This window comes from Temnothorax curvispinosus, unplaced genomic scaffold (assembly GCF_003070985.1).
Source record: "Temnothorax curvispinosus isolate PA1 unplaced genomic scaffold, ASM307098v1 QBEX01010902.1, whole genome shotgun sequence".
Lineage (NCBI taxonomy): Eukaryota > Metazoa > Arthropoda > Insecta > Hymenoptera > Formicidae > Temnothorax > Temnothorax curvispinosus.
Window position 1 is genome coordinate 120,563 of NW_020220682.1, and position 12,178 is coordinate 132,740.

Below are 12,178 nucleotides of genomic sequence, written 5' to 3' on the forward strand. Positions count from 1 at the left end.
TCGGACACACCGGAGATCGGGCAAATACAGAGGAATATACATCTGCGTACCATGCCTGGAGAGTTTTGTGACTGCGAATGCGCTACATAATCAATCGATGTGATCATCGTGACTACGTTAATTTGTTATTGTGCGTCTGATTACGTTAAATGTTGCAATCAAGGTAGGATGTAGGAAATTGCGTTGCGCGGAATTGATATAGTTTTACGCTGAGGATGGCCAAAGAAAGGGCCGAAACGTTCGTTTCTTTTGTCTTTAACGACTAAATATATTGTTTTATATGTACACGTGGTAAATTTATTGCTGAGTACCGCGCTGGGCTCCTATTGCCTCTCTCACACATATTGTCGATTTATACAGAGAGCCTTTTTACTTTATAGTTTTATTTTTCTTTGGGACATACGAGCATAGAGTTACTTTATCACAAAAACCAAACAGCGTCAAATATTCTTCCCTTTTTTTCGATTGCCTTTGGAATATATGCTTTATTTTTTTATATGTACCAACGATAGTTAAATTCCATGACAATAAATGTTTGGCAAGGGGTAACGAAGTAAAGAAATTGTCCATATATATATATATTTCTTCCACTTCCTTTATACGGAGCTGCAAGCTTCTTCACAATTCTTTCTCCTTGGTTTTTTTCTCGAATATTTCCAACTTTTCCGGTGTAAATTATTCCATTTAGCGGATAAGCATTTTCAGTGTCACAAATCCACCAGATTTTTATCCCATATTTTGCTGGCTTAGATGGAATGTACTGTGTGAATCTGGTACGTCCTTGGAAAGGATATAGTTGCTTATGGATGGTTAAATTTTCCGTTGGCCGGTAAGTTTTGGCTAAATTTGCATTGAGCATGGTTCAGATATCACGTATTGCAGCAGCTTTATCTTCACACGCACGTTCTTGGCGCGTGTTTGAATCATCGAATCGAATGAAACGCAAAATATTCCAGAAACGATTTACGCCCATTGTTGCTCGATACAGGGGATACGAAGACATTTTCCACATTTCAGTTGTATGATCCGTATTAGAATTATTTGCACCCATACAAATCAAGATTCCTAAGAATGCATACATTTCTTGGGTTGTCAAATTTTCCCATACAAGCGGTTGTCGTTCTGAATATGTGTTGTTATATTCTTTATAAACTTGTGATGCCTTTTTGTTGGTATACCGAACTATAATGTCTATCATTTCATTTGTTATGATTTTCTTGAAAGTTGCGCAGATTGATAGAGTTTTTGTACTTTTATGTGGACCAGCTCTTTGACGTACAATATTATGAATTGCCGTTTGATATTGAGGTAACGGTGTTTTAGCCCACACCGTTCTATCTTTTACTACAAAAGTATTCTCGGTTTCCTCTAAAATTATGTACTATTATAAAAAACTTATATTTCTAGGTATATAATAAAAAATAAAATATACAAATAAAAATGCCTTTAATAGCCGCATTTACTCCTTCATCTTGTTCTTGGCTCTCGTCTTCACTTTCATCACTCTCGGATTGAATCTGTGTGTATCCTTCTGATTTTTTATCGATCCTTATGCTGTTTTATACATAAATACGTAATTATTGTGTTATTGTGATCACTTCATAAATATAAAAATTAAATTAAAACTTACCAGTTTCGACATATCCTTCAAAATGGGAATCATCTATAGATTGGGATTGATTTTGCGAAGGAAACCAATCCTCGTCGTCGCTATTTGAAGGCTGGGAACTCTCTACATCCGATTCATCTAATAAATTTCTCAAATACCGATCTCTTTGTTCTTCACGCAGTCGAAAGCGTTTTCTTTTCATTACTCTCACACAGTTAATTTTTCACAGTTTTTAATAACTAACGACTAACAATACGTGTTTCGAAACTCCATTTGTTCGGTAGTCTTTTGTCGGCTCGCGCGGAAAGTGGACATAAATAAAAATATACACACACAAATACATACACGAGCATATACATAGAAAAATATATACAACCTACGAGTAAATATACTTGCTCTAAGTATTTAGTAAGTTTATATATCTGCAAATCTATTATAAAGTCATCATAAGCATTACATTTACTTAAAACATATTTTGGACTTGTAACAAGTATATCTTACATTATTATTAAGAAAATATTTTTAGCTAAAGAAAATTATTAAACAAAATAAAATAAAATAAATAATTGCTTTTCTCGTCTGTAGAACAAATATCTTTCTGTGTGTAATACGAAAGAAACGATTTATTAAAGAGATTCGATAAGTGGGTACCAGGGTACCCCGGGTATTGAACAACGTCGCACATTCCGGGTATTGACATAAGGGTTAATTTATAAGCTGCTCTCTATTTATAAATTTATAAATAAAATATCTAGTTTCTTTCTTCCTCATCACACAATTTTCAAAAAATTAAAAGCCAATGTGAGACTCAAAAATAATAAAAATCAAGATATAGCTATATTTTTCTATCTTAATTTGTGCAATTATAAAAGAATCAAGTTTGCAACGCGTAAAATGAACAGATACGTGTATACGTAAAATTGTGAAGAGGCGCGAGCGTTGAGAGATACCGATAATGTGGTGACGACCTGTGTGTCACGTAATCTGTCTGCCTTTCAGGTATGGCGGCCCGGATTCGTTTCAAGTGACGGAGAAATTTAACATTGATTGGGGCACGTATCTCGTGACAAACAAAAGTATCATATACGCCGCCATCGACGGTCGCGGCTCCGGATTAATGGGTAACGACATGCTGTTCACCGGATACCGGCGCCTCGGCACCGTCGAAATTGTCGATCAGATTAACGTTACCAGGTAAGTTTAACTGTCGTAAAATAATTTCGATTGTCAACTTACGATTTCCAATAAATCACTCAATACTGATTAGAAATTAAATTAATAAAAGTTGCTACCGAATCAATAATGCAGCGAATAATAACTTTCTAATTTTATATTGGAAGTTTCAAAGCAAAATTTACTTTTAACACAAAATATTGCATTCTACGAAACTAAGTTTATTTTATTTGGGCCCCTCTCACCAAGACCAATTTTCCTCTAAACCCTGTCTAACGCGACCCCGCGTCCATTATTTTTCCTGAAAAAGGATCTAACTTACAGCAAGCGCGGTCATATTCTTGCCGTTAGAGCGAGGCGCATATTACGTTTACCACGGGCGCTTTCGCCACGTTTACACGTAGAAGACGCATTATATCGTTAACCCGAGATTGCTTTCGACGCCCAGCCGCGCCAGGATAGCTCTCGACGGTGATGCTAACGAACGATCGCGGGCGGAATCTGAAGCCGAACGTGCGTCTGGCGCAATCGTCTCCTCTGAAAGGGTGGCGGACAAAGTTTTGCTTTAGGACAAACCTAATTATAGGCGAGGCTTCAAAGTGACTTATCACCGCGCGATCGGAGTAATTCGCTAAACCCCAAGTTAACTAATCTAACTCTAGGCTCCCTCGACGCGTCCGAGGACCACGTTTAACGAAGTTCTTTTTCACGGCGCGGGCACCTGAGAGAGGGAGAGAACATCACTGCCGCGTTAACAAGAAGAAAATTGCTCGTACTTTTATCTGAATTTATCGGGTAACCCTCTCCACGCTCGCCGCGCCGTCGAGTGGCGGGTAGGTACCACGAAGAAGAGCCAGGCTCTCCTCTCGTATTTCCACTTAACTGCCACGAGTAATTTATCTCGTGAGAGAATGTGTGAGAGAAAGAGAGAAAGAGGGAGAGCGGGACTAGTGGCAGTGGTGAGAGAGCTCGCCCACTTATACGACCGTCCATCTTTAAACCGAAACATCAAACTTCCGGTCGTGATGAATAATGCCTATTCCGTGCCGGTGGTGAGGTCATATTTTACCGTTTAAGCGACAACGCGCCGCCGCGCGACCGCGAACCCGCAAGCCTGACGGCGCGCGTAGATCGGCGGTTCCGCAAATCTCCGCGCGCGGAATTTCCGGATGGAATTTAGTAAATAGCAGCAAGAAATTAGCGCACGGCATGGTGTATAAAATAAATGTTGAATCACGAAGTATACCGCGTCGTGGACGAGAAACGCGGTAAACTCTTAGCAGCGGCGGTTCTTTCTTCGTTTCACGAAGATTTTATCTCCGTCATTTCCAGACTTCTGCCCCAATTTTTCCCTTTGACGACCAGATTTCTCTTCGAATAATAATAGCAGAATAACAACGGCAGAAATATTACTATAAAATTGCTTTTTCATTGTGCGCGGTTCCAAACGTTTTAATAACTTCATTATTTCTTGCTCGAACTATTTTCCTTTAACGTTGCTGTGGTGTTCCGTAAAGGAAGGCAAATAGTTTGCATTTGCTTATATTAAAACGGAAAATTGCTTACAGATAGAAAAAAAATTTAGTTGTACGCAGCTAATCTAATTTGTTGTAAACAATTAGTGATCTTTTTTCTTGTAAAAAGAGTCGTGGAACTTATCAGAGTATCGACCGAGTCCATCGACCGAAGTACATAAATAGAGAAAAGCATGAGGAACATCTGGGCACTTCGCGTGCATGTATATATGTACATATATTTTTTAAGTTCAATACTTAAATATTGAATAAACCAAATAGCGTCATCGATAGTTTATACAATGTCTTTATTACGATAATAGGCGTTTATTTGAAAAATATCATCCCGTATATGAAGCGAAAATTTACTTCGCCAGATACCATCGACATTTTAGGTACACTGTCACCTTTATCGAAAAGGAATAATTCTAACCTCAGATATATTTATCGATATCTCAATTTTGAGCGTCGTGGAAATTTAGCAAATAATAGAATCATAAGAGCGTAGTAGAATCTTAAGGGGGTAGACAAGCGAAAAAATAGATCTTTTTAAAGTAAAATATTTAAGAAATAAAAAACTCTGAGTATTTGAAACTTTGGCACATAATTCTATATTCTTTTATAGTGATTTAAAAAAAAAAAGAATCATTAAAAAATATTAGTAATAACGGAAGTTACTGGTAATGAAGGGAAACAGTTTCTTTCCTTTCAATAGGTGGTGGTGGACATGATTCAGGAGTAACGAAAAAGAGTGATGCCAAAAATCGCCTGTTTCGCTACCCTTGAAATCCGACTTGAATTTGGTGCTAAACGATAGTTATATATAAAACATTGATCCTCTGAAAGTTTCAGATTGAGCCCACTCAATCTTCAAGATATGAGGGGTCAAAGTTTGCATTGTGCATGAACGTTCTTATCAACTGTTCTGACCCATTTCAGATGATGCTTGATTAGCGTGAGTCCCCGTGCCTCTCACGATTTGGGGTGCACAATGCGAACTTTGACCCATCATATTGTGGAGATAAAGAGTGGGCTCAATCTGAAACTTTCAGAGGATTAATGTATTATATATAACTATCGTTTAGCACAAAATTCAAGTCGGATTTTAAGGGTAGCGAAACAGGCGATTTTTGGCCTGTTTTTGGCGTCATTCTTTAAAACATAATAAAAAACGGATTCATATACCTAGAAAAGTGCCTCTAAAATATATTAAAAACAAAATTTGAAAAAAAATGTCTGTAATTTTATTAAAGAAATAGTTATTTGTGTAACAAGTGAGGTAAGATGAAAATTCCCGGGTGCGGTTACCGCACTCGCCTTCGGCTCGTGCGTAAACTCCACACCCGGGAATTTTCATCTTTACACACGGCTTACACTCCCTATTTTATGTTGCAAGTGCCTGGAAAGTGGTCTATCACGCACGCGTAGCGTGCGTAATGGGGCACTTTCCATGCACGTGTTGCATAAATGTAATTTTGCACTTTTTTGCTAATATATTTTTTCTTTTTTTAAAAATTTTATTCGAAAATCTGTTTCCGATACATTTTAGATATTTTTAACATGTAAAAAATTTTTGAAAGAAATCGTAGGAGCCGTTTTCAAAATTTCATGTCCACCACCAGCTACTAAACTACTTCCCTTCATTACCAATAACTCTTGTTATTAATATTAACATTTTTAACGATTCTTTTTTTAAAGCAAATATAAAAGAATATAGAATCATGTGCCAAAGTTGTCATGTTTCAAACATTCAGAGTTTTTTATTTCTTAAATATTTAGTATAAAGAAATAAATTTTTTTGCTTGTCAAGGTTGTCTACCCCTTTAAGCGCAAGCCTCAGGATCTTTTGTGTTAATTATAGAGTAATCCAATGGCCTTAGAATAACGTTCTTTGAAAAACGTTCAGTCGCTGATGTCAAATGGCATTCGCGAAGACGTACGCTATCCGCACGTTTCCCGGTGTTCTACGCCAGCTCTACGGCTGTTTTGCCAATGCATCGTCCGGCACGTAAAAAGCGAGTCGCGGAGTTGGAAACGGGCCAAACGATTACGGAATCGTTCGACTCTCTTCAACTCGAAGCTCTTCCCGGCCGCCCGGCCTCTCACTATCCGCGCCGTTCTCCCTCTGTGTCGTCAACCCTTCGCAAACCCCTTCGCGTTTTGTCTCGTTTTTGCCGGCCTTTGTTCCGTCATCGAACCGGCTAACCAGACCGATTAACCAGCTTGTCGCTGGTTATTCCACCCGTTGGTTCCACGACCACTTAATTGCTGAATAACGAGTGACGTAAGCGGCGTTGAAGCCCGGAAATCTTGGGGACGGCGACGCACCCCTCATAAGCGTAATGATCCTTTAAATGGGGGAGAGTGACTAACAATCGTTTATCCTAAGGGGGGGAAATCATAGCTCCGTGCAAGCATCCGTGGTTGATTTGAAGATTGAGTGTCGCAGGATTAGATAATTAAATACGTATAAATAATGACCCAGGCAGCACCATGTCCAAAATCCGGGATATAAAGCGTCTTAAAGATGTCTTTAAGACGTCTTATGTCCCCGATTTTGGACATGCGTGCTGCCTGAGGAGTGGCAATCGTGTGAATGTAGACAAGAGAAATGCGAAAGATATATAAGAAAAAATTACTCATAATATGTAGCATTATACGTGATACTAATAAACAGTACGCATACCTCAGTTAGTTTAAAAGAGGAAAAGGTTTCTAAAAGTATTTGAAAGATTTAATTTATTATAATATTTCTTCCTATGTTCACAAAAGGAAAATCTATTATGTTACGTCATGCCAGAAATAATTAGATGTAACGTTCTTTAAAATACGTGACACGAAAGTTGTACAATTTTTCGATCGATTTGACGATTCTTCTTGCCATAACAAAAAAAGAAAAGTTAATTCATGGCAGATTGTCGCTCAAGATACATCATCAATCCAAATTAATTAACATTAATTGCAATTTAAATCTTCCTATTCTTTAGCGTTAATTTATTTTTGTCGCGCTAATTTATACCGATTCCGTTTTTAATTCCGTCGAGATCTTCCAATAATTTAAATATCCGACGTACACGCGATCGTAATTAAAACGTCAGGAAAATCCTAGCTGCCTTGAAATTCGCGCAGCGTATCGGACCGCGGGCGTTCTCGATAGGCAACAAATAAGTGCGAGAGACAAAGGGGAATACCGATAGAATTTCGACCGAGACCGAAATACGTATCCTAGAGAGTATACACATAACGGGCGAGCCGCAAAACGAAAGGGAGAAGCGTCTCGGTCCGAGTTTCTTCTCTTTCCTCTCCGTCTAGTTTCTTTTTTTTCCTCGGTTTTTTTTCTCTCATGGAAAGAAATAGAATTCAACGTACCGCCGCCGGTCGATTTACGAGGTAAATAAATTTCACCGAGGGAGCGAACGGGGGAGAAGAAGAAATAAAATCTGCCGCGCGTCGCCGTACGAGGAGCCGTTTACTATTTCTACGGGCGCGGCGGCCCGGCCGGTCGACCGGCCGTGCCGGTGCGGTGTGGGCGCTGATCCCGCCGGGACCATTATATTATCGAACACACGAGAGATGCCAGAGACAATAGCCCGAAAAGATTGGAAGGAAAGAAATACGAATTTCACCCCTCTTTTTCTTCCGGGGTGGCGTGGCGGCGGGAGAGCAACGCACGCGGACGCTTCGCGCGTGGAATCCACTCTCGAGTTTCCGGAAATCATGAGGCGAGACGCCGCGCTCAATCTGGGAGACGTCTGAAAGATACACGGGTCGTCCCAGAGGTAACATTCGCGTTCTTTGTCCGTGGATTCCTCGTCCAAATTGCAGTTGATCTTTCTCTAAGGATACCGTGATGAAATACCACTTTTTCAAACTCCCTTATTTAATTCACAATATATACCGAATTCGTTGGTAATTAGAGAGATAATTAAAGTACAGCTGAAGCATTGTCCATTTTGAATTGAGGGAGTATTCTGGTTTGAAACGTCGTAAAAAAAGGTATTTTTCAAGAATTTTTTATAGGGAAACGAAAAAAAGCGAATAAAATTAAACTTTGCATGTTTTTTTCATTTTTTTAATTAACAAAAATGCTCTTTTTTATATGTTATATCCTGCTCATTAAGAGGTGTAAGTGATTCTAGCTGTTCTTAGGTATCTGAAACGTAAAAAACCAAAAATTTTCTTATTTAGGAGAAGTGTGATGGCTCTATTATCTAAACCAGAATAAGCATTACTTTCTCTGTGAAAGAGCCTGTAAAAATAATTTAATGAGGCTATGAGAAAGTTAGATTCTCTGAAAAATTTTGATAATTATAATGCACTAAACTGCATTACTGTAGAAATTTGCAATTGCGTGACACACGATTCATTCGAAGGCGATCCATGTGCTATGTGTTCTGTAATATCAGGCACATTGGTAGCACGTATATAATCGCGCAGAGTGCACGCGAGATAATGGCAGATACGGTGAGAGAAGGAAGTAGAAAAATTACAAATTATTCATCGATTCTTATCGGAAAGTGGTCGACTATCTCGTTTGCGCGTTTCAGCGAGAGGGGCGATTATCTCTTTACGAGCGCTGCGGCATTCTCTAGTAAAAGAGGTAATCTTGTGAGGCGCGTTCTCGCACACGATCCTCTTAGACAAAAGAATTCGTCATAAACATATTTCTTTTGATATTGTTTCCTAAATTTGTAAGTTGAAAGATCCTCGTTTTTGCAAAGATATTCTTTTCTCGCTGTAACGTCACGTCTCGGTGATGTACAATAACTTGTGTTTTACGAAATTAATCAGGTGCTTCGAAAATAACGAAGAGTCGTTCAGAAGCTATTGTTTTAGAAACTAAAATAATAATTAATGAAAATGTTAATAAAAAAATATCTATCCTCCTGATGTATAAATTATAAAAATATGCTGAATGTTTGCTCTCTTACTCTTTTTTTTCTTATACCATGCAGATACTTTTATAAAATTTTAAAAATGTTTAATCAATTTCGTGAGTAAAATTGTGTAGATAATATATTTTTGCTATATGTGCTTCAACATATCGTATTTTTAGTGATATTGATTCACCTTTTCTCTGCTTCTTACAGGCATCTGCAGGACAAATTGCCCTTCATTGACCGTACCAGAACGGCGATATGGGGCTGGAGTTATGGTGGATACGCGACCGGCATGACGCTCGCCATGGACTTAAAGGGTGTCTTCAAGTGCGGCATGTCTGTCGCGCCAGTTACGGATTGGGCCCTTTACGGTACGTTATTAATAGGTGATCGAATTAACGACGCAACACGTAAAGTGTGTTTAGTCTACAGTCTACAGTTATCTCAAAAGGAAGAAAAATTATTTAACAACGTAAACCGGAATTATCTTACAATTGGATGAGGCAATTTTTTGTAATTCGTTGAATTACACACCGCGCTATTATAACGTCAGCAAAGTCAGGTTGGCTCTTCAATGGTAGTAAGAAAAGTAAAAAAAATTCTGAAAAACCAATAAACCGAAAGATATGCCGTGCCTAATTACCAGCAATAATTAGCGCAAGAAGCGGAAAGTATTTTCTGTCTCAAGCATTTTAACATTAAGGCTAAAAAAGAGAGAATTTGTCTCTTTTGGAAGTCGAAACTTAGGGCTTTTTGCTGATCTGATTGTAATAATTATAATGTAATAAGTTATAGAAATAAAGTAACTGTCATATAAATCATTGTAAACTATAACAAATAATTAAAAATTATAGCAGGTAACGCTAATTATATTTAAATCAATAATATCTTTTATTCCTATGCTAGGAATATTGATCTTCAGTGAACAATTTATTTTATATGTCCCGCGCGTTGCAAATCATACTTTAAATATGTAATAAGAGATAGAGAGAAAATATAATTAATGGAAATTGATGTTTTTTATCCTTATTTTTCGATTGCTGCGACATTATTAGTAGTATCACGCGTGAAGCATTATTTTTCTAGCTCGATCTTCTTCGCTATAAACGAAACGTTGTTAAGAGAGCTTACTTGCGGAGAACGCGGCTTACTTAAAATGACTTATGTTAAGCTCATTTGGCCCCGGGATTTGTCTAAGAATTTTTTACGCACCGGTGTTTTAATGAAGAAAAGTGAGCGCTCTCCGTGGGAAAAGGACGCGCTACTGCAGCTTTAATATTACTTTCTCAACTGCTTTAAATTCGTGTCAGCATTTACCTCTCCTTTTGTTAGAGCACGCGAGAAAAATACACGTGATTTACAGGATGGCGTTAAAAAGACTTATGCAACGTCACACTTGTGCAATTTCCGCATAATATATTACGCGGAACACATATAACGTAGACCGTAAACCTTTATTCGTCCTTTTTTTCCACTCACGCGTTATCCTTATTAATGCAATCGTGTTAATTGCAATTACAGATTCGATTTATACCGAACGGTTCATGGGTTTACCAACCGTTTCTGATAATCTGCAAGGCTACGAGCAAGGCCAGCTGCTCAATAAGGTCGAGAACATCAAGAATAAGATGTACTACTTGATTCACGGTACTCTCGACGACAACGTGCACTATCAACAATCGCTTATGCTCGCGAAGGTGTTGGAGCAGAAGGACATCCTCTTCAGACAACAGGTAATGTTCACGTTCTCGACACAGGCAAGTTGAATTAATACCTATATAAGTGTATCGCCAAGTAACTTTGCATTTCTTTCGTTTTTTGCAGACGTACACGGACGAGGACCACGGTATCGTTCAGTCGCGGGCGCATTTGTATCACTCGCTGGAGAACTTCCTGGACGAATGCTTTCAGACGTCATCATGATCGGAGCACGGGATAGTGATGACAATCTAGACGCTGTACACCACCTGCCTCACACTTGTAAATACTTTGTCACGTGTACAGAGTTTATGTACAATATGTAATATGAGCGTTTAAAGAATGTACATAGCGGTGTGAGATTGCCGAAGAAGAATGGAAGAGACGGAGAGAAAGAGAGAGAGAGAGCGCGAAAGCGAGCGTAAGCATAAAATGCGAGAAGAGATAGAATAATTAATTAGGCACCAGTGTCGTCGCGAAATTACGCAAGGCAGGTCTGTAAAAAAAAATACATGTTTGATACGTTTTTTAAAGTAGCCGATCAAACGGTGTGTCGAAGGCCTAATAACGGCGCCGAGCCTCGTCGCCTCGCCGTTCAGACCTCACTAGAGTGTTATTCCGTATCGTTGCAGCTCGTACTTACATTTTTAACCCACACGCGCATTGTTCAAACGTTATATTAGCACGCAACACACAGTTATTTCTCGGATGGTCGAATGAACCAATCGACTTGACGTCAAGTTTGAGTAGCGAAAATATATATAAGACGCGATCTTTCGTGATTTAATGACGATTTTCATTTAAAGAGTCTGCGATTATTTAACGAAATTGTATTATTAATTACCGCGATTATGATATAAGTTGCCACTTATATCATCGATATTAATAATAGAACGATAATATAATTAATCGGTCTATTAATTAATTCATCAATTAATTAATAGAAGTTACTCATTGTCAGTAATCTACGCGTCCCATTTTTTTCTTGGGATTTACTGAAATGACAAAAATTACATTTTTTGTCTCAAACTGAATTAATTACGAAAATATGTACCATCAATAATTTGACCATTTGAAATAATACGTTCCGTATTTATATACATTGATTCAATATATATAAGTTAGATTATTTTCCTATTACGGCAATCGCATTTTCTTTTTGATGAGATATTAAGTTGACATATCAAAATGTTTATATATATGAGTTCAGTTATCATCTCGATAAATAAGATCTCTTAAAGTTTTAAATAAAATGTAAATTAAAATGCCGTCGCATACACATACATACATACGATGTCTACTTT

General features: G+C 38.0%; 1 protein-coding gene across 1 annotated transcript in view; it reads left to right on the forward strand.

Moving 5' to 3' along the window:
- LOC112460861 (venom dipeptidyl peptidase 4-like) overlaps window positions 1-12,178 on the forward strand; it is a gene marked incomplete at its 5' end in the record, with an annotated part of 119,244 nt that extends 107,066 nt beyond the window's left edge. The window contains 4 exons of the mRNA XM_025025770.1: window positions 2,609-2,803; window positions 9,387-9,547; window positions 10,698-10,909; window positions 11,001-12,178. Of these exons, the coding sequence (XP_024881538.1) occupies window positions 2,609-2,803; window positions 9,387-9,547; window positions 10,698-10,909; window positions 11,001-11,099 (667 nt within the window). The remainder of the gene's footprint in view (window positions 1-2,608; window positions 2,804-9,386; window positions 9,548-10,697; window positions 10,910-11,000) is intronic.